Source organism: Phalacrocorax aristotelis, chromosome 22, assembly GCF_949628215.1.
Source record: "Phalacrocorax aristotelis chromosome 22, bGulAri2.1, whole genome shotgun sequence".
Classification (NCBI taxonomy): Eukaryota; Metazoa; Chordata; class Aves; order Suliformes; family Phalacrocoracidae; genus Phalacrocorax; species Phalacrocorax aristotelis.
The window spans coordinates 6,208,246-6,235,815 of NC_134297.1; the positions used below are offsets into that span (position 1 = coordinate 6,208,246).

The 27,570-nt window shown below is 55.5% G+C and overlaps 1 protein-coding gene across 1 annotated transcript; it reads right to left on the reverse strand.

Annotated features, from left to right (window-relative positions):
* Nucleotides 1-13,575: 13,575 nt before the first annotated feature.
* ADAMTS15 (ADAM metallopeptidase with thrombospondin type 1 motif 15) lies at nucleotides 13,576-26,027 on the reverse strand. The gene is made up of 8 exons (XM_075116208.1): nucleotides 24,921-26,027; nucleotides 20,286-20,418; nucleotides 19,439-19,606; nucleotides 18,691-18,974; nucleotides 18,188-18,365; nucleotides 17,886-18,067; nucleotides 17,132-17,307; nucleotides 13,576-16,702 (listed from the first exon to the last, which is right to left on the reverse strand). The coding sequence occupies exons 1-8, from the start codon at nucleotides 25,833-25,835 to the stop codon at nucleotides 15,922-15,924; spliced, it is 2,817 nt and encodes a 938-aa protein (XP_074972309.1). The 5' UTR covers nucleotides 25,836-26,027; the 3' UTR covers nucleotides 13,576-15,921.
* Nucleotides 26,028-27,570: the final 1,543 nt, after the last annotated feature.

Consider the following 27,570-nt stretch of genomic DNA (forward strand, 5'->3'; position numbering starts at 1 on the left):
AACCCACAGGAGGTTTACGCTGACTTTACCACGCTCCTGGCTTGCAGAACACCGGAAGATTCAACAAATGCAGCTGCTGTCACTGATTACCCCAAAACCTTCTGGCACGAGGCTCCTAAATAACCGGGGAGGCTGTCACCCCCGCACACTGCCATACCCCGTGCCAGGGCCTTGCTCTTGCTCCTCTCCTTATGTCCGCTCACGTGCAAACCCGAATACAGCTCCAGGTTTCTAACCTCTCTGCGCCTCTCTTAGTCCCAGGTTTGGTTTCAGCTCGTGACAGAAACAAAGGCAAAGCAGCAAAATTGGGATCAGACCTATATTTGGGCTCTGAACGGCAGCGCAGAGTTGTCCCCAGCCGTGTGCCTTCCTGCAAACCGGCTACAAGCCGTGGTCCGAAGCAAAGGGGTTGGCAGCACTCCCAGAGCCCTTGAGCACCACGTTGTTTCTTCCACCACGCTCATCCCTCCCCGATGGAGCAGCAGCGCGAGCTCTGGCTGCCCGTTGTCACCCTAGAGACAGAGCCATCCCGGTGCTAGATGCCACCTGTACGCCGAGCTCCTTCGTTAGGTCTTGTCAGGCTTTGCTATTGAATATTGGTGCTTAGCACCTCCTAAATGCAAGGCGTGCTGGAACTGAAGCAAGATGCGTAGTGTTAAAAAGCACAAGTGGAAGACTCTTGGGTCATCTTTATGTTCTTGACCTCTCTGCCGCCACTCCAAGCTGCTATATGCCGCCCGGCGCTCTTAGCAGACAATATCCCATTGATCGCCCGAGGCGCTTGTGCCAGCGGAGAGGCTGTGCTGACGCTCTGCAGCGTCGCCGGGCCCTGGTCCGCCCTTGGAAATGCCTCGCACAATGCACGGACTGTCTGTGTGGGAGCACCGTACCACCAATACAATGTCGTTGGAGGCCTGATGATCGGCCGCACAAAAAGGGTCTTATGGTGGCGCGGTACAGGCGTTCCTTTCTCAGTGCGATGAACGTCATTGATTTAGTCCCTTTTCTCGCTGGAAACAAAATGCCCTTTAAAAATAAAGCAAAAGGGCTGAACTGGCCATGCCTTCGGTCTGAACGGTGCTGGTACCCCCTTGCATGGCCTTTTCTGTAGGGTGCCCTGCCCGTGCCGATAACCCCGGCCGGCTCATGCTGGCCCAGGCCCCCGGGGAGAAGGGAATTAGCACTTCATATTTCTAACATGCAAGTCGGGAGCGAGAGCCCGGCTGGCGTCCAGGCTGCTGCTGTCCCGTGCCGAAATTCCTCCCGCTCTTTGCCAGCATTCCTGGTTGGGTTTCATCTGAGCCCTTTTCCCTGAAGAGCCGCCGGCATCGGCATCGCCCCCAAACCTCCCTCCTCCCAGGAGGGGCTGTCAGCAGGCGGTAAAAGCGAATGTGTGGGGTAGGGATCAGGCCTTGTAAAATGCTGAGGAGAGCTCAAACATAAACCCTCCTGGCCGTGAAACGTGGGCAAGGGCTCCAAGGGGCTGGCTCCCATCGGGGCCTCCATCATCCAGCCCCATCCTTGGGGCCGTGCAGAGGCTTCGTCCTGCTTGGCACTGGGTTCTTGTTTGGTTGCACTCTTATTTTGATCCTTAATACCACGTCATTTTCATATAAGCCTCTTTCCAAAACAGGGCCTATAAAATCTTCAAGCAATGTCCCCTCTCCCTGCCCCTTCTTCCCCAAGTAAATATTTTAAGCTCTCATAAACACCAGCCATTAAACACCCAGGGTTGGAAAGCAATGCTCTGTGGAGGCACCGCTGTAAGGGCAACCCGTGGTCCTCTCCATCAGAGATGCTTAAAGCACAACCCGAAATTGCACCCTTATTTTAGCACCTCTGGCTGGACCCCGTGGTGTGGGTTTGGGACCCAACAAATGCCCAACACAACCCCTGCTTCCCTCCTTTGCCGGGAGCCGGGAGGAGGCAAAGCTCTGCAAAGCAGGTGCTAAACTGGGATTTTCTTCAAAATAAACCCAAAAGAAGGAGCTGGCCAGAGCTCGGTGTGTTGCAGCTGTCCCCAAAATGTCACAGAGCTTGGAAAACTCTCATCCCTGTTGTTGATTCCCCCAAGCCTTTGACAGATACTGGGCAGGAGATGCTGTGTACAAGGATGTTTTGCTGCTTCTTGGACGTCTCAGTGCCTGGATCATGTGCTGATGAGGTGCTGTCTTTCAGTTTAGACAGCGAAGGGGGAAAAAAAGAAAGATTTATAAATTCCATAGTTCGAAATCTATGGAATTTCAAACGTTTCACTCCATCAAAGGAGTGGAGATCTCCTTTGATGCAGCCTCAGCCCCCTCCATGAGCTTTCCTGCTGTCGCTGCCCAAGCTAACACCAAAGTACATCTCTCCAGCGTCCCATCCCAGCTCTGATCGCAGAATCCCTGCAGTCTTCACCAATTTTTCCTAAAATTGGGGGAAAATTCACCCTCTTTTTTTTTTTTTTTTGCCCCCGCTAGCCAAAATGTCGACATTTAGGGAAATCGGAGCAGCCACAGCATTTCTCTGTGTTTTGCTGGAGGCCAGTGCCCTGGTTTGACACAAATTGTGCAAGGGACCACAAAGGAGATGAATGAGTTGCCCACAAGGATCGTTCGGAGCAGTCCAGCGGGAAACGCCTCCCAGTTGCCAGGTCCCGGCGTTCGGCCCAGGTTGCGCAGTGAGCGGCGGGGCTGGGGTTGCGCTGAGGAGTGCAAGATGTCCCCAGGAAAGGGGACATCCAGAACAGGCTGGAGGAAGCCGGCAGTGCCAGGAAGGGACACTGGGAAAGTCTTTGATGAGCCCAGATATGACTCTGGCTTGGATGCAAGAGTCCTTTGAAGAAGCAATGGGCTGAGGACACGCTTTGGGACAGAAAGTGGTTTTCTCTGGCTGGCTGGGGCTGTTTAATCTGTCTGGCTCCAGCCTCTGGGACTCAGGGTGGCCTTGCAGAGCTGGGCTTTACCAGGGCAAGGTCTAGAGGCGGAGGCTGGGGAAGGGGCTTAGTGGCACGGCTTAAATGGAGTGAGATCAGAGCTGGGCTCCCGTCCAAGGTTCAGGGCAAGGCATAACTCCGAATTTCCCAAGCTACCCAAGCCTCCTGGGTTTGCAGCTTTGCTGCCTCCCGAGACCAGATTCCCATGATGGATTCCCGGCAGCAGAGATAGAAAGCTTCCCAAAAGGACACAAATCCCATCTGCTGAGCAGCCTCCTTCTCAGGCTATTTGCGGTATTTGGATTTCTGAAGAAAGCAGCAAACAAGGAGGAATTTCTCCCTACTTTGAGGCTCCTGTTTCCCTCCTCCCTGGGGATCCTCCCTTCCCCCTGCAGCGCTGCATGTCCAAGGCCAACCCATCCAACTGCTCGTGGTGGTGACTCTTCCCACCGTCCTTCTGTCCCAAAAATCTTCCTGCTGGGAAACCATCCTGTTGCCATCAGGTGCGATCAGACCGCTGCTCTCTTCCTCCACCGGGCATTTATAGGATTCGTTGGGATGTGATTTGCACAGTTTAGGATAAGGCACATGTTTTGAGCTTCCCTAATCTCTAAGCAGTTGCTGAAAGCTCAGGAGCATCCCAGCTTGCGGTTGCCTGTCTAGAGGGTCTCCATTAATATTTCTTTCCCTCCTGTTTCTGTCCCACACCCTCCCTTTCACCTTTATAGGGGAACAGTGTCACCCATGAGGATCTGTGGACTTTGTTTTCCAAAGGGAAAGGGATACTGAGCGCCTTTTGCAACCCAGCCCCAGGAGCTGCGCCTTTGAGCATCGTTTCCCCTCTTGTCCACTTTCCCAACCCCGAGACAGGAGAGGTCTCATCACCAACGGATATAAATAGTGGTGACATCAACCAGGAACAACGTGCCTCTCCCCTCTTCACAACAAAATACGTATATCACCTGCCCGCTCCATCCATTTTCCTCGCGCCACTCCCTGTTTTATTTACCCCACCGATCTAAGCGCTGCCGAAAGCCTTCCTTGCGTGGCAGCAGGCTGCAGATCGGGTCTGTGTCCCCGATACGAGGTGATGTCGGGCTTGCAGGGGGGAGATGTCAGATTGCCCTGAGTCATAACAAAACCGCACGCATTCATTTTCCTGTCAAAACGGCTTTAAACAAGCCCAATGTGAGTAAACATGGAAGCGCAGATTGCAAAGGCTGTACAAACACTCCCAGCTAACCGGTTTATACTCAGCAGATGTTAATGTTTAGCAGGCGGGGACGTGCCAAGAGGGTAAAGTAAAAGGTTTCCTTCCACGGCGGGCAAGGAGGGAAAGGTGATGTGGCTGCCGGAGCTGGCCCTTTTCGGTGGGCGAGACCCTTGTTGCAGCGGGTGGTGGGACGCAGGAGGCAGCGGTGGGGGCTGGAGCATCCCCGAAACCCCTCACACGTGCCTGACACCTGCTCTGTGGCCCCAGCCCGCGACTCAGATCATCTAGGGGATGTGCCAGGGTGGATGTCACCTTTGCAGGGTGTGCTCCGGGGGTTTAGGAGGGTTTGTTGGTCGGGGCCATTTAGTATCCTTAGGAGCCGAGCTGCAGCGCGTGTAGGAAATCAGCCACGATCCTGAAATAATGTTATCTTAGCAAATGGGTTTGTTATGGTTGTCGGCTTCCTTGAGGAGCATTTCTTAATCTAGAAAAGCAGCGGTCCCAACGCAGCAGGAAGTTTTTCATTATCGGCTCCAAGGAGTTCGGAGATGAGAGATTAGGGGGAAAGGCGCACAAATCCACTGCTCCGGGAAAGAAAAATACGGGATCGCTCTTCGGTGAGATGTGAAAATGCCTCGGAAATATTGGCTGCAGCCAGACGTGAGCTCAGGTAGCCCAAACTCGTGACGGGGGTGACCAGATGTGGCCTATGGGCAGCTGCCAGCGTTGCTTTAGCAAAGAAAATCTAACAGAAAGTGGAGAAAGGAGGATCTCCACACCTGCCGACGGCGCTGCTCCTCCTGTTTCCTCATTTCGCCACGTCCTTTGCATTGTTTTTCACAATATTTTGAGCATCTTGGGGTGTACCCAGCAACTTGATTTTTTTTTTCCATTTGGGAAAAATAAAGTGGGTTGTTTGGGGATTTTTTTTTTTGTACAGTGGGATCGATCTTTTTCAGGAGACACCCACAGACGTTGAAGTTGGTCCCGGGAAAAGAGGCCGAGCAGCAGGGTAAAGGAGTGAACGGGTAACGCGAGGAGTTTTATGTATCCCCTGCAGCCAGCTGGACTCTGATCCAGCAAAGCAATGTGATTTCTTGCAAGTACCCATTTGTCCAGTGCAAAACGCCCTACATATCCCCTCCTCGGCCTTGGCTCGCGGTCCAAACCGGAGCCCTACCACAGCCCCAGTGGGTTTGGAGTCCCTCCCGCAGGGGCAGCCACGGCTTGAGGCTGGGTTGAGCCTCTGCAGCCCAGATTTGAGCAAGAGCTCAAGATTGCTTCTAGCTTCAGAGGTCGTTTGGCACAAAACCCCACAGCCACGGGAGGAGAGAAGGTGTGTATGTAGGCGAACCAATCTGAAGGATGAAAAAGCCACCTGGAGAAGACTAAAGGTGCACGAAAGCATGGAGGAAAGGAAAGAGCAGCATGTGGGGAGCGGAGCCAGAAGGTCCCCAAGGGACTTTCACCTTAATACAAGCAAACATAGGCACCGAAGCATCTCACCACTGCTCCGTAAAGGATTTATCCCCAGAGATTTGGCCTCGCTACCCAGAATAAGGAGGATTTAGGGCCTTTTCCTAGATGCCTGCACTTGCATCTCTCCCACCCCGCAGCACGCATCCATCAGCAGAGCCCCGCAGCCCCCGTCTCTCTGTCCCACCGTGTTGTTTATCGATATTTTCAGCCCCTACGCTTTGCACCACAAAGGGAATGTTGTCGGGGTTTGTTTTTTTTATCTCCTTCCCCCACCAGTTTTATCAGTTATTTATTTGGGTTTATGGCTTTCCTTGTTTGTTTTGTCATTTCGTTTACTCAGTCCTCGAGGCTGCTGAAATGAGGCACCGAAAAAGAAAATATAGGACAAATAATTATTATTTGCATGTTCTCTGGAACCAGCCAAGAAAGAGGCTCCAGGGAGAGGGTGGGATTCGCCTCTGTTTGTTTCTTCAGAGGCAATATTAAAAAGGAAAAATGTGAAAAGGCGGATGGAAGAGTTAACCCTTGCTGGAGCCGCGTCTCCGCACCGCGGAGGGGGCTGAGAGCTCCCAGCAGTGGGGAGGAGAAAGAGGATGAATCAGAAACAGGTTCCCTGGTGCTTTTGGCTTCCCACCAGCAGAAACAATGCAGAAATAAAACGCAAGAGGAATCCCTGGCAGCAGCCAGAGAAAAGCCGTGCGGTCTGGTACCCAGGGCAAAGCGAAGGGCAGGGTTATATTTTTCCCACATAAGCTCACCCCTCCCTCTGCAAAATATATCCCCCCCCATGGTGTTTTTGGAGCGAATCCCAGCTGGGTTTGGTGAATAATTTCCAGGCCTGGGCGTGGAGGCAAGGAGCTCTCGCGTGGCACGTGCCGGGGCCGAGCGCCTGGCTGCGTGGGATGCTCAGCATCGCCGCGGGGCCGAGGAGCCCCTGCACGGTCCCCTGGGGCGGCTCGGAGGAAAACAGTTGGATGCCCGTCGCTTTGCACCAGCTCGTTGGCTTTGCAACAGAGCTGAGGTTGTGTCCTTTTTTTTTTTTTTTCTTTATTAAAAGGAAACAAAAACATTGACCCGCCCGCACACGCCTGCGACGCGCTGGTTACAGCAGGCTTTTATTTTTCAGGGCCAAATAGGAAACATCGGCCACGGCCGGGAAAAACCTCCTTCCAGCAACGCGTCGGCTGCGTCAGGAAATAAAATCCCTAAAGCCTTTTTAATTGCATCTGCATTGGAGATGGGAGGAAGGATGGAAGGAAGAGAAAAAGGGACGGAAAGGAAGAGAAAAATGGATGGGAAAGGGAAGGGATGCGAAAGGGAAGGGATGGGAAAGGGAAGGGAAGGGATGGGAAGGGATGGGAAGGGAAGGGATGGGAAGGGAAGGGATGGGAAGGGATGGGAAGGGAAGGGATGGGAAGGGAAGGGATGGGAAGGGAAGGGATGGGAAGGGATGGGAAGGGAAGGGAAGGGAAGGGAAGGGAAGGGAAGGGAAGGGAAGGGAAGGGAAGGGAAGGGAAGGGAAGGGAAGGGAAGGGAAGGGAAGGGAAGGGAAGGGAAGGGAAGGGAAGGGAAGGGAAGGGAAGGGAAGGGAAGGGAAGGGAAGGGATGGGAAGGGATGGGAAGGGAAGGGATGGGAAGGGATGGGAAGGGAAGGGAAGGGAAGGGATGGGAAGGGAAGGGAAGGGAAGGGATGGGAAGGGAAGGGATGGGAAGGGAAGGGATGGGATTGGAAGGGATGGGAAGGGAAGGGATGGGAAGGGAAGGGAAGGGATGGGAAAGGGAAGGGATGGGAAAGGGAAGGGAAGGGAAGGGAAGGGAAGGGAAGGGAAGGGAAGGGAAGGGAAGGGAAGGGAAGGGAAGGGAAGGGAAGGGAAGGGAAGGGAGAAGGAAGGGATGGGAAGGGAAGGGAAGGGAAGGGAAGGGAAGGGAAGGGAAGGGATGGGAAAGGGAAGGGATGGGAAAGGGAAGGGGAGGGATGGGAAAGGGAAGGGATGGGAAAGGGAAGGGAAGGGATGGGAAAGGGAGGGAAGGATGGAAGGATGGGAAGGGAAGGGAAGAAGGGAAAGGAAAGGAAGGAAAGGAAAGGAAAGGAAAGGAAAGGAAAGGAAAGGAAAGGAAAGGAAAAGGAAAGGAAAGGAAAGGAAAGGAAAGGAAAGGAAAGGAAAGGAAAGGAAAGGAAAGGAAAGGAAAGGAAAGGAAAGGAAAGGAAAGGAAAGGAAAGGAAAGGAAAGGAAAGGAAAGGAATTTTGTAGAATCATTTATGCTGGAGATGGACTTTTTTTAAAAATAAAGAGTAGCTTAAATGCTTTAAAATTATGTGCTTCACGTTTTCTTCAAGATCTCGGATCCTTTCTCTTGAGGAGATGGTCCTACAGGCTGGAAGGAGGACACATGTTGTCCCTTGTTGCTTCCCTTTCTCGTTCTCAAAAGCAGAAAAATAAAGTTTAAAAGGGAACAAGCCAAAGATTTCCTTTTCAAAAAGACACACAATTCAAATGGTTTTATACACACCCCCCCCCCACCTCCCCCCAAAAGAAAAAAAGAACAACACACTGCGAGCAACATACAAGTGATTTCCCTTTCCTGCCCCGACACCTTTCGGCAGCGTGTTTTACCTGCCCCCCCCGGCACGGCGTAGCGCAGCAGGCACAGACTCACGGAGGGTCTCGGGCTGCTCTGCGACGCTCCGGGGATGCAGAGAAGCCAAAAAACCCCAGGATTCAGGTGGGAAAACAGCTGCTTTGCATTAGCATCTCCCTCTTGAGGTTTCCCTTGTTTTTCTTCTTTCTCCTTGTTTCCTTTTCTCTCCTCGCTCGCTCCTTTTTCTCCTGCCTTTGGGATAAAAAAAAATACAGCCCAGGTTCTCCCTGTCTTTCAGTGCCCGTTTTCCTCCGTGTTTGTTTTTTCTGCTTAATATATCCTCACCTCCAAAGTAAGTGCTGAAGCCAGGGGGTTAATGGGCAACTTGGGAAAACCAGGATCAAGGCCATACTTTGCCGCCGCCATCCTGCACGACCCCGACTAAGACCCCCAAAACCCAGAGCTCACCTCCCCCTAAATACTGGAGGTATGTAAAGGCGGATGAAGACGTGGCCTTTCGTCTCCGTAATTTCACTTAACATCCAGCATGGGGATATTGGGTTTTTCCTCAGACTCTCTGGGATTTTTTAAGATGCCCGGACAGACCAGGCTTAAGTAGACTCAGTCTACTCTTTACTCATCATCTCACCGCACCTTTCCCTCCATCCCTCATCCAGATGTCCTTCCCCTACCTCTCATGCCTGTGTTTCTATAGCACATGGGGCTGCTTCTGGACAACATATGTCATCGAGAGCACAGAGAGCCTTAATTGTCTCGGTTGTGATGATGTGGTCCCTATAGAGGCCATGATTTCGGGAACATGAGTTCCTCCTGTCCGGAGCCTGGACACTGCACTTTTTGAAAATATTCCAGACGATATAAAGTTGCTGAAAAGGCCGAAGCAGTATATTAGCAAGAAAAAAAAAACACCCTGTTCTGTGAAGTGGGATCTATTTAGGATATTTTCTCAGCTCTGTGCACCCCAAAGGCTTTGATTCAGCCTCGGTGTAAACTTCCAGCATGTGTGTGAAGTTGCTTTGCTTACGGGCTGGACCGGGCGGGGAGGCGCTGAAGTGCCTGCTCAAAATTAAGAACATGCTTAAGGGCTAAGAAAAATGTGCAGTATTTAAGCATGAATAGCAATTAAGCACCAAAACGTGTCCCTGAGTGCTTCGGTGGCTCAGGGACAGAGTGTATTGCTTAGCCAGCTCTGGCCGTGCCCGATGCTTTGGCCACCTGAAAGTGTCTCAGACGCTCTGTTGAATCCCCGCGGCCTCTATTTTTGATTTTAGAGCAAAAAGCAGCTGTTGCTGCAAATAATTACCCTTACGCCTGGATTACATACAGTGTTGTTCCTTCCACAACTCCAAAACATTTTTCCTTGAGGGCTTATATTTCCAGAGCTGTCAATCCAACACCTCTCACCAGCGCTAAATTCATTTATAAAGAGGGGGGTGGGGAAGAAATGCTTTAAAAAATAAATAATCAAGGCACATTAAATAACCATTTGGGAGACCATCCACCTCCCAGGTTTGCTTGGCTGAACTTGATATTAATTAAGCTAAATCCAAACGCAGCACCTTCCCCAGGAGTCGGCTGGAAAGCTCTCACCGCTCACCCCATGGCTGCAATTTCCAAGGGCTTTACCTAGTTAAGGATTATAATCTTTAACAGCTGCCTGATTTACTCAGCTCATTCCCTCGGAGAGGCTGAGGCGATCCTCGGCTGACAAACGCTGTCTCTCTCCTCCTGCCATCGTGTCTTCAAGGATATGCATTTATAGGAGCGAAAGTATGTGATAGAGACCTCCAGAAAGATAAAACCCCGCTCCTGCCACCAGTCAATAGGGAGGTGGGAGTTTGCTTGCCATAAATCCGTGAGGTTTTCTTGCCAGATTAGAGTTGGCCGGACAAATTTGGCACTGACCGTGTCGTATAATTAGAAAAAAATATTTTAAAAAAACCCAATCCAGCAGAAATGCTTGTGGGAACGTGTCAGTTTGCTGGCTGGGGAGGACGATGGGGGAAGTTTAGTCTGCTGCAAGTAGCCAGCAAGGGTCGGCATCGCCGGGGGGTTGGCGTCCCTCCCCGGCTGCTCCTGCAGCACCGAGGTGCTGGATGGAGCTCATCTCCATCGCCTGGCTGCGGAAAAGCTGCCTGGGCTTTCTGCGAGCGCCTGACCCGGGGTTAGGATCAATGACACATCCTCAGAGCCGCCCGAGTGGGAAAAAAGCCTCCTCTGCTCGGAGAGCAGGTTTTTTCCTGCCAGATTCGGGGAGGGATGGCTGTGGCCAGCACAGTCTGTCCTCTGCGATCGGCCCTGCGGCAGCTATCGCAGCCGTCGGCGCCGGGAGAGGTGATGGAGAAAAGCGGGGAGAGGCGCCGGGGTCTCTCATCCCCGCTCCACATCAGCAGTTCATTTTACAACCCCGACCTCGTGCGAACGCCCCCCTTTTCCCCGTGCGGCGTGGGGCACGGCGGAGCCCCGCTCGGCCCTTCGCAGTTTATTTCCCCTCCCTGGGGAGAGGTTTTCTGCAGGACATGTGTTATCAATTAGGTCCATTTGTTCAATCTATGTCTGGTTTTGCTTTTGTCTCCTGGCAAAACCCAATAATAATAATAATAATAATAATAATAATAGCAATAATAATAGCAAGGCAGCATCCCAACCTCAGGGTCAGCCACGTGGAACCACCCTGGACCAGAAAGGCAGCTGAGGCACGAGCACTGCCCTCACCCTTGATGCTTTCTCTGCCTGACATTACACTACAGGTGACCCTCTTTTTTAATTTTTTGGGGCTTTTTTTTTGCAAGCTTCTCAGGTTTCAGCTTAGGACAAATGAAAACAAGCAGATTTGCAGGCGGTCCCAGATGCAGGATCAGGTTTTAGTTTCATAAAGGCATTTGGTGCGCACTGCCCAAGCCATCCTCAATCCTCGGGCTCAGCCAGGGATGGGTTTGGAGAGAAGCAGGCGGTGGTTTGGCTGGAGCACCGCAGGACCTCTGTTCTCAGCAAATCCTCTTGCACATTAAAGCGTTCAGAGTTTAGCGCTTGCTATACATGTTGCCACAAGAGCTTAAGAGGCTGGAGATCTCAATGTCCCATCATGAACACCAGCCATGCCTCGTACTACTACGCCACGGGGGTAGATTCAGTTTTCGTGCCATTTTTACTGCTTAAGATATAAGAAAAGGTGTGTTGGGTGGGAGCAGAGGTTTGTCTAACCCAGCATTTTTCTCCAAAGGTGACCAAAAGCAGTGCACAAGAAAAGGGCAAGGAAAGCGGATGAGAGGCTAAAATACCCGAGGGAACTAAGTGTGCTTGTTCTAGCAGAGGACTTGGTAGGTCTTTTCTTTTTTGGTAGGGATTTTTTTTTTTAAAGTATTTTTTTTTACACAAATCCCACAGTGCTCTCCGTGTGCCAAAGCCAGGGAACAAGAAAATAAAATGCTACCAGAGGGTCATTTCAGAAATACTCCCTGTGTCTCTGCCAGGATGCAACTCCACAGAGCCTGCAGCTTTGCCCTTCGCTGGTCGAAACATTTGGTGGGAGCTTGCAGGGGACTCCTGGGCACACTCCTGGGCCTGAGGGAATGAGTCTCATGCCCATCAGCCTGCCACTTTCAATCTCCTGACTCTTTTAACCCTGTTTTAACCACAGCAAAGATGAGGTTTTGAAGCTACGGGTTTCCTTCACATTTAGGAGAGCTGGAGGATGCAGGTGAAGACGCATCAGTGTCCTCTGAAGGGAAAAGCAGCTGGCTCAGCCTTTTATTAGATATCAGAGAATCCAAAGAAGACAAATTCACAAAGAAGGGAAGCAAAACACAAGATTTTTCAGTGCCAGAAAAATAAGAAGCCTGAGACTTGTCGGTGGCAGCATCTCGTGACGCTGGGAAAAGCTTCCCCTTCCCCTTGGACACAGCATATGATGCTCTGCATCATTTCTCTTTCACCGGGAGCTTATTCCTGCAGCTTCAGGCTTGATACCGATGTGGGATATCACCTGTGCCACCCACCCTGTGCCAGGTGTCGGTGCTTGGCTCGGCCCCATTAAGCCACCGCCGGCTTTCCCGTAGCAAAGCATCCTGAGCAAACAGACCATGACGTGGCTGAACACCAGCCTTCCCTTTGCGTGGGTGTTGCTGGCATCGGCGCTGGGTTTCTTCCTTCCTTACCGGGTAAATACTTAGGGCTTGTGTGGGTTTTTTTTGTCTCTCTGGATGATTTTTAAGGGCACCTGGTTAAAAGTGTGGCTGCCACCTGGTGCTGGAGGAGCAGGGTGTTGGCTTTAACTTGGGTTTCTGCTCCTGAACTCAAGGGGAGAGCTGCGGCATGGGGTGTTGCACCGGGTGGAAAACTCCCTCTCCGTTCCTAATAAAGCTGTGTGCAGCTGGAGCCGTTGCAGTGTGGGATATATTTGGGCTGAAACTGAACTTTCTTGTGGGAAGAGGCATCAATCCTTTATTTCCCTGTAGAAGCCGGCAAGGGGGAAGGTGCTCGGTCAGGTCTGTCGTGTTTGTTTCTTTATGGTAATGAAAAGCAAAGCCGGCTTGCCCCCTGGTAAAACACATTAAGCTTGCCAAATGATTACAACATAGCAAGGGAAAAAATTGCATTTGCTGGGGGGAAATAAAATACAAGGGAATCTGTTGGGAGCTGGAGGGGGTGACATCAGGCATCCCTGAGCAGATGTGTCCCATTAAAAGGCAGGGCTTTACCTCCCGGTGTAACCAGGAAAGAGGGCTCTGACTCAGGGAGGGCGTGCTGGGAATCGGCAGGAGGAACGCGCGCAGTTTTCTGGGCACCCAGCAAGCCCGCAGCTGCGCCGGCTCGGCTCGGCTGGAGAGCTAACCTCGCTTTTCCGGGGCTATTCGAAGGTGATGTGAAAAGGGGCTGAGACGGAGGCTTTGTCCGCATACGGAGCGGATGACTCCGGAATAACGCGTCGGGAAGGGATGGTCCCGGACAATGGTATGTGCAGACACGGTTGTTCCAGGATGTGAGAGTGCTTGTTCCAGTTTACATGAATCTGTTTAACCCTATATTGTTGTTATGCTGACAAAAGATAATCCCCTTTTCAAGCTAAAGCAAACCAACCTCATGCATTTAACTTCCCGGTGCCGGTGAGCCCTGGGACTTGCATGGAATAATCCACCACTCGGCTCCATCAGGCTGGGGCTTTAGGGGTTTTTTTTTATGACAATAACAAATCCTGTAGCAGAAGCAAGTCAGATTAAACCTGTTAGGCTTTCAAAGGTTTGTTTTTCCTCAGTTAATGACTTGAGGGTTCAAAGAGGCCGGGATTGCAGCAAGACAAGAAATGCTCTGCAGCCACCAACTAAATGACATGGGCACAAGCGCGTTCCCCCCGGGGAACCAGGTGTAACTTTAAATACGGTTTTATTTCAGGTTTGCTATTGACGCACAAACAGCAGAGATCGATGTTTAGTATACATGGTATACACAAAGCAGCCAGTACGATCGGCATCTCTGTCCTTTTGCTGCACACTTGGCAAAAGAACCGCACACAAGAAATCCCTCCCGCCCCATCCTTCCCCCCTCCCCCGCTGTGAATGAGGATGACGATTTTTGGGTGGCTTGGAAACCATCTGTTGGATGGCAAGACACGAAAGGGCAGCTCCTTGGAGCTCTGTCCCCAGAAGAAAGCACGGCGGGCTCGGCTACGCTGGAAAATCCTCTGAAAATAGATGATACGTTCATGGGAATGGAGACCTGGAAGGGATTTCCTAGAACATTAAATCCCATCCCCTGCTGTGCAGAGCAACCACAACATCTGCTCCTGGCTCCATCCATCGAGCAGCGTGGAGACCCAAAATATTATTGTGTTCAAAAAGGCATTACATAAATCCAGGGAGGATGGGTCCACAAACATTGTCACGAGGAGTTTGCTAAGCTGCTGGAAAGGTCTAGCGAGGAAACCCTTGTGCTACCGCTGTCCTCTTTCTTGTGATCTTTCTTGCCTTGTCCCTTTTCAGAGCAGACCAAAAGGCACAAGGAGTTTCCGCGCTATACCTGCATGGGACCGAGCAAGCAAGGTAGGCTCCGAGCTTCTAGCTGCTGAGAAGCATCTCCTGCCTACCCATAACCTGTGAATCATCCCTATAGTCCCCTTCTGCTGATCCCAATAGCTGCATAGCTTGAGCGAGAGACCCTGGCTTGCTCGCAGTCACAGCTCATCGATTAAGAGGCACCTTCATCAGTGGAAAAGCGAAAAGTGAAATGGTCCCTGATGGTAGGATCTGAGCAAAAGGTCTAAATGATGTGTTAAAGGGTTGTTGGGAAGGGGGAGGTGTGTGAGGTAAGACAGCCTCTGACCACAACGGTCATGATGCTACATAACTGTCAGAGGTACCGAATAAACCCTCGTACAAAACCCTGGGAGGGGGAAGCTGGTTGTAGATGCTCTGCAGCAGCAAAAGGCTCAATCCCCCTTCTTTCCCCACACACCTGAACCCCACTGAGCCCCTTTTCCCCCAGGAAAACCCAAGACCTGAATTTATCTTCCACTCCCGCAGCTCAAAAGTGATGCTGGGAATGTCGTTCCAGCTCTGCTAGAGTTCAGCTCAGGATATCTCTGGGGGGCTTAATGCAAAGGAAAAATAACCCAACCTGGCCCAAAGGTTGGAGGGTAGAGGGTGGTGGGACATCAGGGCACGGCGTACTGGTCCCATTAAGCAGCGAGCACCGTTTCCAGAGCGGAGTCAAGTACCGGCGACTCGCAGGGCTGCGTCTGACCCCATATGGCACCGTGCCATGGTACTACAGTACAGTTGCTTGTTGCTTTTTTGGAAAGACAGCTCAAATCTCGGGTCCATAGTGATCCCTTTTAGCCCTGAAAAACTTCAGGCGGGCGGTTTACAACCTGCCCTGGACCGGGGTGTAAAGGAGGATCCAGCTACGTACTGGATAACAGCACAACCCCATCCCAAAGCACCATAGGAAAACCTCAGCCAGGTGAGAGAGCCCACTGGGAATAACGCCGTCCCCGCTACGCAAGGTTTACATCCATTGGCAGGGGAAGAAGGAGGTTAAAAAAATACAGAGTTAAGCACCATAAAATCTACACTGGTCAGGTCATAAACATGAGGAGAAAATGAAAATGAAGCCACCGCCTTCCAGCCTGGTCTGGCGATGCTGCTGGGGCTCTCTGGACCACCCGGGCTGCAAAGTCATCACCGGTGAGCCCTGGAGGCATCAGACCCAACACCTCGTCCCACCGGTGGTTGGACAGTATTAATTTGCCGTCGTTGCACTGGTAAATCCTTTTGGTCCCGTTTAGCACAAGTGTTGGGGGAGTCCAGGGAGGGGGGAGGTAGGCTTGGCCCTGGGAAGACAGGGGAGGCTTCGACTGTGCAATTTAGGGGCATCCCCCTGCCTGTCCTCAGATCCATCCCGGGCAGCGATGCCCCTCATTCCATCCCAGCCTCCTCCGGTGGGTTTCCGCGTCATTTGGTGGTTTCGAGGTAGATGTTCATTCCCGCTCTGTCTCCGAGCGACCTGGTTGGTAAAATCCCTCTCTCCCAGGTGTGTGGGGTGTGGGTGCTCTGACCCACACCCAGGTTCCTTTTTTACCCCTGTTTTTTTTCTTTTTTTTCCCCATTTGTTATGTGCTATGGACATCTCCCCCTCTCCCAAGCCCTGGCTGCTGCTCAGCTGCCTCCAGCCAGAGGAACACCATGCCCTTCCTCGCAGACACCCCTTGACGTGCTCAGCACGGCCTCAAGGTGCAAAAATCCAGCTCCTGCGGCTTCCTCCGAAAATTGCAACTCTCCCGGGGCAGCAGGCGCCCGGTTGGGACCAAGCACTTCAGCGCCCGTCTCTTGAAACCCCGACCGCAGCTCTTGGAACAGGGAGACCAAGGTCCAGCTTCCCACACCGGGCAGGGCTCCCCGCACAACCGGACATCGGCCGGCCGCTGTGCCGCGTCGCACTCGGCGGCCGGTTGGCCGTAGGAGTCGCGACAAGCCACCGAACGCTTCTGCAACCCATCGCCGCAGGTGACGGAGCAAGCCTCCCAGCCACCCGCCGCCCACTTGTAGGAGGGACGCTTGTAGGTCGGTCTCCCACCGTCCAAGCGGTTGGACAGGCTGAGGACGCTGTTGTTGAGGTCCGGTGGGGTCTTGCCCTCCTTCTTGTAGGAGGACTTGTCCTCCTTGCTCTCCTTGGGGAGGTAGAAGGAATAGCGTACCCGAGGAGGGGTCATCTTCCCCACGGAGAGCACCTCCAAAGTCAGGGGTTCCTGGATGGGCTTGAAGGCTTGGAGGCTCTCGACAGCGGTACCGGTGCCACTGTACCGCAGGACGCTGCCCTTCACCATCAGGTCCCTCTCCACGGCCGAGACGATGAAGTGGCCGTTCAGCAGGTACTTGCCCTGCCCGTTCTTCAGCGCCAAGTAGTTGTCGTCGCTGATCAGCCCTTTGTAGCCCCGCTGCCTGATGTCGATGTTGGAGGCGCCCGCGGGGATGACCACCACGAAGTTGTAGCCGTGCCTGGAAGAAAAGAGCAGGCAGGGCAGGCCATCAGGCAGGGGACATCCCGCTACGACGTGGCCTCAGCCCGAAGCTCTGCATCTACAGCTCTGAGACCTTCCCACCCCCACGGTTATCTCCTTCTTCTTGTCAAGATGACTTTGACTCTCCTCCCTGTGCTGAGTTTTGTCTAGGCTGAGGTCACCCAGATATGAGCTCCTCCGCTCAAGAGTATGGAAAACTCCACCAGCAAAAGCCAATAACATGTTAAATGTGTCTTGCTTTTCGTTCAGAGCCAGCCCAGGTCTCCACGCAGGGATGTACACTGGCACCAGGAGCATTTGCTCAGGGGGGACTTAGCCCCCATCACCATCTCCACCACCTCCCTGCATCCACCCCAGGAAGCAGAGCTGGGAGAGGTGGAAGCGCATGTGGTCACCTAATACTTACATGGGTTTGGTGAACAAGCCCGAGACCTTCTTGCAGCTCTTGTTGTCTCCTCCACACACACTGCATTTGTCGAACTTCTTCTTGGAGCCCAGCTTCCCGTCACAGCCCGCTTTGATGCATTTGCCCTGGACACAGACCGAGGTGGAGTCTGGGGAGCAAGGGGTGCCATCCACAACCTGCATAAGGGTGAGAAGAACAAGCTGCTGCATTTCCCTGTGCCACCGCGCAAACACCCCCAGCTGCAGCCATCTGACCTGGGGCTACCCGAATCCTTCCAACAGGTCCTAAGGAGATGCTAGCATGCACCATGTCACCCTCTGCTCATCCTCTGCTTTTCAGTGGGGATTTTTAGGGACTCGGAGAAGAGAGAGATGGGACTACATCCCTTTTCTGCTACATCAATGCAAAGGGAACAGTCTGCACTGGGGAGACAGCTAACACCACCCCACTCGGTCCCACATCAGCCCTGTCTGGCATGCACATCGCCTCTCCATCACCATAATTATCACCCCCTATTTCAGGACTATGGGTGTATCCCAATGGCACCTCTGCAAAGCCAGAGTAAGACCCTCCCACAGACCAATTCCATCCCTGAAATAAATAGGCGGACACATCAATGCTGATTGATACCAGCCTGATGGATTCCCCTCCTCCATAACATCATCTAACACCCACTGCCCACCAGGCCAGTAAAATTCATTCATTTTTAGGCACACTACAGCCCAGATGCTGACCCTGGAGGTCCCTCACCAACCTTGGGTGCCAGCACGTAGAAGTAGCCAGTGCCGTTAGCCCGGCAGATGAGCTTGCATTTGTCCCGGGGCGAGACGCCAGAGTATTTGGGGACCCAGGAGACAGAGGCGGTGAGGCGGTTGGTGCTGTGGCTGTAGCCGTTGAAAGCCTCACACTGCTCCTCGCGGAAGCTCTTCCCAGGCACTGGAAAAAAATGGGATGTGCATGAGATTGGGGACCAGCCTGGACCTCTAGCGCCGGTTTTACAGGGTTGTTAGAGGTCAATGCACACATCCATGAGCAAGCTGAGCTCCAGCCCCTTACCTGCAGCAGGGCAGGGGTCCAGGTTGCAGGAGCGGTACTTGACACGGACGCCCTCGCAGTAGGAGCCGCCGTTGGCAGGCACCGGGTTGGTGCATTCCCGCTTGGCCAGCTGCACCCCACCACCGCACGTCCGCGAGCACTGCCCGTAGGGCGCCCACTTCGCCCAACCACCGTCCACCTGTGGGGATGGGGCAGGGTGAGGTGCTGCATCCCCTTCACCGCCGGTTACACCCCGAGTAGGGGGTCTCCAGACTCAGAGCCATCCCTTCGCAAGCAAAACTTCTGCTGGCTGCCCCAAAACCTGCCCGGGGCTGGACAGAGCGGAGCAGCAGCATCCCTCCTTGGGAAATATGCAATACCCAAGGGACCTAAATCTCCTTTCCCATCAGTGTCCACCTCCAGGTTCTCAGCACCAGGAGGGGGGGATTGCTTAGCCAGCACCCATAAAAAAATTCAGGGTGACCCCGCGGGATGTTTTTGGGGCTCACGGCGCAGGTACTCACCCTGTACTTACTGATGTTATGCCTCTCAACGCAGGCGCCCTTCAAGCAGAAGCGCCCCTCGCCGCAGCCGGTGCCGTCCGCCCAGGGGAAGTGACGGGTCTGGCAGACGATCTGCCCGCGCGCCTTGCCCGTGCACCAGAGCTTGGCGCAGTACTGCATGTACGGGCAGGGCTTGGAGCCCACGCCGAAGGCCAGCTCGCACTGCTGGTTCAGGCTGTAGCTCGTCCCCGGCAGGTCTTCGGGCAGCGGGATGGGTTTGGCAGGCTGGTCCAGCAAGCAATCTCCTGCGGAAGCGGGGATGGAGGGGTCTACTGGGTCCTCGGGGGGTTGTATGGACCAGTGCGGGGAGGGAGAGCATCACCGTGGGGAGGTGAGGGATGGCTGCCGGTGATTTGGCCGAAACTATCCCAGCCGCACACTGCCAGCGGGACCAGGTGCTACGCCAGGGATGCCCTCAAGGTCAGCTGCATCCCACACCCAAGTGACTGCATCTCTTGGTGACAGTGGGTAGAGCCGTGCTGGCAGCCTCAGGCCAGGCATCGCTGCTGGGGACACCCCAGCACTGAGGAAGCCCAGCTGATGCAGAAACACTGCCCAACTCCCTGTTTCCTTCTAACTTTCTTTGCAGAGGAGGGAGAAGAGTTGCTCTACAGCCCATCAGCCTCTCCCAGGAACCAGCCCCAGGGACGGATCCTGCTCCCATGGGGCAGGGACACAGGTAAGAGGGCGAGGGGTGCAGAGGGCTCACCGTGGCCGCTGTCGAGGAAGTCAGTGATGATGGCAGCGCTGCAGGCTGACCAGGGGTTGGCACGGTCGATCTGGATGAGGGTGGGGGACATCATGTGGTTGGTCTTCAGCTGACCAAAGACCTCCTCGCAGGCCTTCACGTTGTCATGGGGCATGTTGAAGACGTGGCCTGGGTAAGGCAGGGAATAAGGGGGCAGCATGAATAACCCTGCTTGGCGTGCAGATTAGGGCCCCCACAGCTTCTTGCAATGGGGGAAACTGAGGCACGGAGTAGGGCAGACCCTTGCAAGCATTGCAAAGGCTGTGTACAGCCCAGGAGACACCTGGGGAAGGACGATGCTCACATACGCCCTGGCTCAAACAGCACACAGACACCAGGAGCTTGCAGGACCGGCACACACAGGCCACCCTGCCGGTGGCATCCCCGAACCAGCGCGCTTTCCAGCACGCTGTCCCAGCTGCTTCATGCATGGCCATCAGTGGAAAGGCAGGATAAAAGGAGTTGCAAAGAGAAGGAGGTTCAGTGCTCACCCCCCCCCTCCCTCCTCCTCCTCCTGCCAAGCACCACAAGTGTCTCTGGAGGTAGGTGTGCCCTTCGCCTGTTATTTCAGGTCTCCTGAATCCTGGAAACCCAGCTGAGGTAGCAACCACAACAGCAAAGCCTTTGGCTTTCTCAGCAGCTCTCTCCCACCCGGCTCGAGGAGGGGTCTTATGCCCCTAGGTGGGGTTTCCCCATCACAGGATACCGGTTATTGTGTGATCTTCCAGAGGCTGAAACTAGGATTATTCTGAACCTCGCCAGCTCCTGGCATTCCTCCCAAGAGGTTGGGGAGAGCAGGGAGCCTTACCCAGCTCGTGGGCGGTGGTGAAAGCTGAGGGCAGACCATCGTCCTCGATGACGGAGCAGCTGCGCTTGGGGTCGCACATGGTGCCCACGTCCGCCATCCCCAGCGTGTCGCAGGTGGTGGCACCGCACAGGTCCTGCGAGGCACGGAGGCAAACGGTTAGTCCCAGGGCCAGCACAGGCATCACGGTTCCCCATCCCCACCCCACCTCTGGTACCCCACGGGGAGCTGATCCCAGGCTGCTGAGCGGAGGCTGCCCAAAGGGATGAGGGCCGCACCGGGCTATGGAGGCAGGAAACCTCACCCTGACCCAGACCAGGCTGCAATGATATGTTTGCATTTAACCCTGGCACTGGGGATAGCTTTTGTGTGTAGCATCCTCCCATGCCTTCAGTGACAGCCTTTCCCACCCAAACAGCCCCTCTGGCCAGGGTGGAGCGGGTTTTGGCACAGAGGAGTCAGCCTGGCTCCATCCTTTAGCATGAGCTCAAGGACAGGGCCCAGGTGGGTGGATGCGAAGGCACCTGGCTTTGGGCTCACAGCTGAGCTCTTTCTCAACCTCATTTCTCAACTTCTTCCTAAGAACAAGAAGCCCCTGGACCAGGTCCCGAGGTTCCCGAGGTTAAGGGAAGTGCTCCTGTCTCTCCAAGACACTTTACAGCCATCCCTCGAGGAGCAACCAAGCCCAGCTTGAAGGAGGAAGCAGCCCAGCCTTGCACCCTGACCACAAGGACTGCCTGACCCCATGGAAATGCAGCTGGGACAGAGGGTGGGAAGGGTCCCGTCGTAGGTGGATCTGCCCTTCTTCGGATCCAAAGGCACTTGTGCCAGTAAAAAGCCCCTGTTTGAAGAGGCACTGCTGCTGCAGCCTAGCAATAGCCTTGTCCTCAGATGCCCCCTTCCCCTGCTGGGGTCTCTCAGTGGCTTGGGGGGGCTGGAGCATCGTCCCCATCGCTCGGTGCCATCCCAGCTGGGCTGGGAGCTGCAGGGGAGGCCATGCAGAGGGCAGGGAGCAGCTTTCCACATGAAAAGAAAACGTAAGGGACTCGCTGGGCGCTCCCATGCTATAAATAAGCATGATTCATGCTCAGTGCTCGCCCAGCCAAAGCGCCTGGGTTGCTCGAAGTCTCGTAAGAGCAGCTCTGCCAACATTTCCAGCGAGGTTTCCAAGCTGAAGGCATTCCCGCGCAGGCAGGTTCAGCCATGGGTAAATAACAGTCCCGACAACTTCAGAGAGTCCCGGCCAGGGCTGAGATGGCTTTAACAGGAGACCTGTGGCTATGAAGTCTGGAGACACAGACAAGACTGCAACCTTTGGAGAGGTGAGGCAGAGAAACGTCTAGGTCTGGGCCGGCTATCACAGCTGGTGGAAAACCCCATCATATAACCGTGTTCAGCTCTCTGCTCTGCAACAGTGTTCCTTGTTGGCTGGGACTCTGCCGCATCCCTGATCCCACCTTGCATTGGTGTGGCAGGGACAAGCGGGTTGCAATCCCACATCCCCGGTGGCAGGACCGCTGCCGGCAATCGCAAGGTGACTAAATGGGGCTGGCAAGACCCAGCACAGGGTCCCCTGTCCCAAAAAACGCCACCAAGAGCCAGTGCCATCACCATGCTGAGCTAACCCAGGGATGCAGCTTGCCCTAGCGCCCCTGCCCATGCTCTCCCTGCGGCAGTCCCAGCACTGGGGGTTTGGGGGTGAAGGTGGGTGCAGGGGGGATGACACAGCATCACGGGGAAGAGGCGGCCGTTGGCGGCTCCCCACTCGCCGCTCTTTGAAGAGTTGCCATTTCCTTGCTGGCGCGGCGAGCTTTTGGCTCCCTGCCCAACACCTGCACTGACACACTGACCCACTTCTTCCTCTGAACCTCGCCTGCCGGCTGCGGGGATACATGAAGGAGCAGCTCGTAACAGCGTTTTCCCTAACCCCACCAGCCACAGCCTCCTAGCGGCAGGCTGCTTTGAGAAGCTGGGCAGCATCCCTGGGCTCTAATGAGGGGTCCTGACCCCTCCAAAACACCTCCTCCAGCTTTGCCGGGGGTCCAGCCTGCTTAGGAGGGAAGGCAATGCAAGCAGTGGTGCAAGGATGGAGCTACAGAGAGGAGGAGAGAGAAGTGCAAGAGATTTAAGGTGGAAAAGCATCATGCAAAGGGTCAGCTCTGCCTTTGTACGGTGTGCTCACCATCACCAATATCTCCCACTGCCAGCCCAAATACAGGCAGGATCCCTGGTGCCCTCACCATCACCATTGCAAGCCCAAATACAGGGTGGATGGCCGGTACCCCTCGCACCACGCCGAGGGGCTGCAAGCAACCTGCTTGATGCACCAGCAGGGCTCTCCTGCCAGCCTGTCCTTCATCTGCGGGCACTTCTACAGCTCTTCTTCGTCCCCTTGCAAACTTCTCAAGATGTTCTGCAGGTCAGTTGGGTGGGATCCTTGTGGCTATTACATTAATTTGCCTACTCAGAGACCGGGTCATAAGCACTCTCCCTACCATGGAGGCTTCCCACGTGTGTCCAAAGCAACTGCAAAAATCTGAGCTTTGAGCTACAGACCGTGGGTTTCCAAATTCCCCGCAGCATCTGCTGCACGCTAGGCTACAGCCAGACATTCCTCGGTGCGACGTCCCTTCGGTTTTACAGCAGGCCAAAGATGTTCCGCAAACCTTTGCTGGTGGGACGTGAAGGTTCGGGATGGGTGGGAAGCTTTGCCATGGTGTGCGACATCTTTCCAAGAGGCAGGAATGTGGTTGAAGGCTGGATGCTCTGCAGGAGCCTCCAGCAAGCACCGGCTCAGGTAAGAAGGTGAAGGTCCCGTGGCTGTCGTTGCCGACAGATCTGCACCCACCGTCTGAGTGGGGCCGAGCTCCCCAAAGGCAAATCCACAATCCAGCACGACCAACGTTGGGAGGGAGCAAAGCCGAGTGGGAGAGGACAGCCCCATTTATCAGCAACTCGTTGACACAACTGGAAACTGCCTATCAACTGGGCTTGAGATGAAATTTAAGTCGGGGGCTTATGTAACAGTTTTTTGGCAGGGAGATAAGCTCCGGGGTGTCAGGGGACCACAGATGGATGCACTCAAGGAAGGCAGATGTCTCCTCGGTCGTGTGCCTTTGCACCGAGCTTGCTTTGGGATTTCAGGAATGGATGGTTTAGCAATGTGAAAAAAATGCAGCCCGGCCGTGATCCGCAGCTTTCGAATCGCCGGGACCGAATCCATCCCATGTGTGGCTCCGGTTACCTCACCAGGTTTCCACCAGAGATGGAGCTGGCTCGTCCCCGCAGGGGTGTCAGCAGGCTTCCTCCTCTTTGCAGCCGCCCCGTGCAGGCAGGAGCTGCTCCAGCAGGCTGGGGCTCAACCCTGCCTGTGCTCCGGCAGGATTTACAGTTGGCCGGAGGACACGGCCCCTGCCCAGGGTTGGGGGGACGGGGAGAACGGGCGGGACGAGGTCTCGCACGTCCTGCACAGCATCGTTCCTGCTCCAGGCCATTGTTAGCCCACACTGACCCGAGGCGAGGGATGGCTGAATGGAGCTGGACGCTATATCCTTCCTACCCACGAGAGCTTGACCTGGAAAGATGTTTTGGGAATGGTCTCCCTGCTGTTGAGGGGAGTTCCCAACCTGTCCCTCATCTAAAGTCATCTGGGCAGGGATGGGGGAAGGAGACAGCACAAGTTGGTAGAACGCGACAGTCCCCTTGAAGCTGGGCTTGTCCTCTCCTCCCATTAGCAATTTGGGGGTGCAGGCTGTAACACCCCACAGCCAGGCACTGCACCGATGTCAACGCTCAGACAGGACCACAGGGAAGAGGAGAAGCATTTTGGGGGAGGCTCTGGGAGCAGCTTCGGTCTCACCTAGTTTATCAGGGTGGGAGGATGGAGAGCTCACCCCGCACCCCACATAGCCAAAGGTGAGCAAAAGGCAGCTCGGCAAAGCCCCTCTCCCACTGCAGAGATGCGGCCAGCTCACGGCAGCGGTGGGGGAGACTCTGGCCTCCCCGCCGGGGGCTGCAAGCGCTGGCTGCATCTCCGGTGCTTTTCTCCCAGCCCTGAACTGGGTCCACGCGGAGCAGCCAGCTCACGGAGGAGAGGTCCAGGTTCTCAGGAGGGCTGTGAGTCAGAGGAAGCAGGGAGACGTTTTTTTCCCTTGGCAGGTGGCACTGTGAGCTTTTCCCAGCTTTGGAGGGAGAAGCAGGGCCACACTCCTCCTCTTCTGGGCTTGGACCCCGCGTTTCAGGGTGGTGCCACTGTGTGCCAGAGCTGCCGGGCACTGTCTGCCGAGGCTCCTGCCAGCAGGCAGGGCATGGAGCGGCGGGTTTCTGCCCGTGGTGACAACCTGCCTTTGCACACCCCCTGGCCTCGCTCAGCCCCTGGCAGGGCTTTCTCTGGGCTGCTGGCCAAAACTTGCCCAGAGGACAGCAAGGGCTGGCTCAAGCAGGCTTGCTCCACACCTCTGCTCCCCCCCGCCCCAGCGTCTGAGGGTGGAGGGTCCCTTGGGAAAGGGGGATCGGCCACAAGTGCAGCCTCCTCCAGCGTGCACCAGAGGTGGGGTGCAGGCGGCAGGAGGCCTCAGCACTGTGCAGGGCTCCTAGAAACTGGGGACAGCCCCTCTGGGTCATCCCCCCTGCACCCACCTGCTTGGTGAAGAGGATGGCAGTGTCCCAATACTCGGGGTGCTTGTCGCTGACTTTGTTCCACTTCTTCTGCCAGGCGCAGAAGTTGCGGAGGGTGAGGGCGGCGTTGCCGGTGACCTTGGGCCCCTTGTCATCCTGCCCGATGAGGAGGAACTTGACCACGGAGATCTGGATGGGGTTACGGATGCTGGGGTGCTTGTAGAGGCGGGCAGCCGTGGCCATCAGGGTGAGCAGGTAGTGCTGGAGGTCATCCCCGTGGAACTTCACCATCGACTCGTCAGCCACCACCAAGGTCTCCACGTAACGGGGAACCGAGGCGAAGCGCTTGGCCCGACTCCCTTTCCCCCCCACGCGCCCCCGGTACTTGTCCAGCGCCTGCAGCACCCCAGGGGTGAGCCCGGACCCTACGGCGCAGCGGGATGCTCCGGCCCCGACGGGGCGGCCGGGGCTGCGGCGCTGGAGGCGGTGGGCTCCGCCGGCCGCCCCCTCCGCCAACGGGCTGATGATGTACTCGGCTCCACGGTAGCCGAAAGCCCCCCGGAGCCCCCCGCAAAGGCTGAGGGCAGCGAAAGACTCCCGGTCGGCGTTGACATCCCCCGAATAAAAGCAATGGCGGAGACCGGGGAGGGGGGCACCGGGTGCGACCCCCAGGTAGTGGGTGGCGAAGGCGGGCGCGATGAAGTGGGCGTCGGGGGTGAGATGGAGGTAGAAATCCTCCCCGAAAGCCGAGAGCTGGAAAACCACCGCTTGCCCTCCCCGGGGGGGCTCGGCGGGACCCCGCCTGAAGTAAGGCCGCCCGTTGATGTCGGGGTCCAGGCGGAGGGGGGTGACAACCTGGGTGTCCGCCGGGGGACCCCCCGAGGGCAGGCTCAGCCCCGGGGCGCCCAGCAGCAGCAGCGGCAGCAGCGGCAGCATCCTCCCGGGGGGCTCAGGCAGGCGGCATCGGGGTTCGGGGGAGGCGGGAAGGGGGGGGGAGGGGAGAAGAAAGCAGGACCCGGCCCCCCCCCTTCCTCCCTCCCTCCTCCTCCTCCTCTTCCCAAAACTCGGCGGAGGCTGGAGGGGAGCGGAGCGGCCGTGCGAGCCGCCTGCCCCGCCGCTACCTGCCTTGCGGGGCGCATCGGGTTTATATACGGCGGGATGGGGATTTGGGGGTGGGGGGTGGGGGGGAGGAAAGCGGGGCGCGGCTTGGCCCCGCCGCAGCCACTCCGGGACGGGAGGGCGGGAGCGGCGGAGCGGAGCGGGGCCGGCGGGGCGGCGGGGCCGGGAGAGCCGCGCTCCGCCCGGGGCTGCCGCCTCCCCGGGGCGGGGCCGGGCGGGGAGGGAGCGGGGGCGCGATGGAGAAGGGGGGGGATGACCCTCTTCACTTGTGTTCCTGCAGCGGAGAGGGGGATCCTGCAGCCCCCCCGGGATGCTCCCGTCTGCCGGGGGCCCTCCCGCCGCCCTGCGGTTCTGCGCCCTTTCCCCTTTGACTCAAGGGGAAGGCTGAAACCCTGTGCCCCCCTCCCCCGGGGGAGGGGGTGTCTGATTGGGGACGGGGTGTGCAGTGAGGATGAAAGCTCCTCTGCCACATGCTGGTATTTGGGACAGGTCAGCAAAGTGGGGGACTTGCTATTTGACAGCTGAGCGTTTGGCGCTCAGATTTCTTCAGGAAGGTATTAATGCGATTTTCACAGCCCAAGTGAGTCAGACACCGAGAGCCGGGCTGTCCCCCTCCATACAGCGAAGGGGCACCTTCAGACCTGCCACCCCAGTGAAATGCCCCCCTGCGTGCCCCCAGACCAGGGGTATCCCGGTGTTATCCTTCATCCCTCGCTACCCTATCCCAGCCCTGCTCTGTGGCTCCAGCCAAGGGTCGCAGGGGTGATTTCCACTTCCCAAAAAGAGCTCAGCCTCCTTGTGTCCCCATGGCCACCAAAGGGAGCCCTCGGTAAGTGTTAACACCCATCATGTCCTCTCCTCTGAGACCCCGGGACAGACTATATGGAGCACACAGGAATCTCCCCGTGCCCACCAAACAGTGTTTGGGACTGGGGACGATGCTGGTGCTATTGGAAGGTAGAAAGATTTCATCATGGGTGGGATGTTTTCAGAGCAGGACAGCTAAAAGGAGGCGATGAAGAGTCCCCAGTAACCGTCTGTGGCTGAGGAATACAGTTATTGACAGCAATAAGCACGCCGACACACAGGGAGGTGCCCAGTGGGTCGTCTTCCCCTGCAGCAGCTCTGTTTCCCCACAAGCTGGTTTTGTGTCCAGAGGAAAGATGGACGTTGCTATAACACTCACAAGCTACCATCGGGCACCCAAGTCATTGCTGTCCCCACAGCCCACACTCCTTTCCAGCACTCTGGGTTGGTTTAATGATAAAATTAAATCCTTCTCATAGACAGGCTGATTTTGATGTGATTTCAAGCCTCAACAAAGGCTGCAAGCACAGCTTAAGAATTTGTGCATATATGAAATATAAGCCAAGGCTGTTGCTTAAGACGCAGAGCCCACAGCCTGCAGCCTGGCTCGTATCGGTGCCAGCGCTTCCCCATGCTGTGGTTTGCTCGGTCGTGTGCCTTGCAGCTGAACTTGTGACCCAGAATAATCATCTGTCTGTGCTGGGCTCAGTGAATCAGAGATTTTGTCTGCTGGCCAAAGTACAAT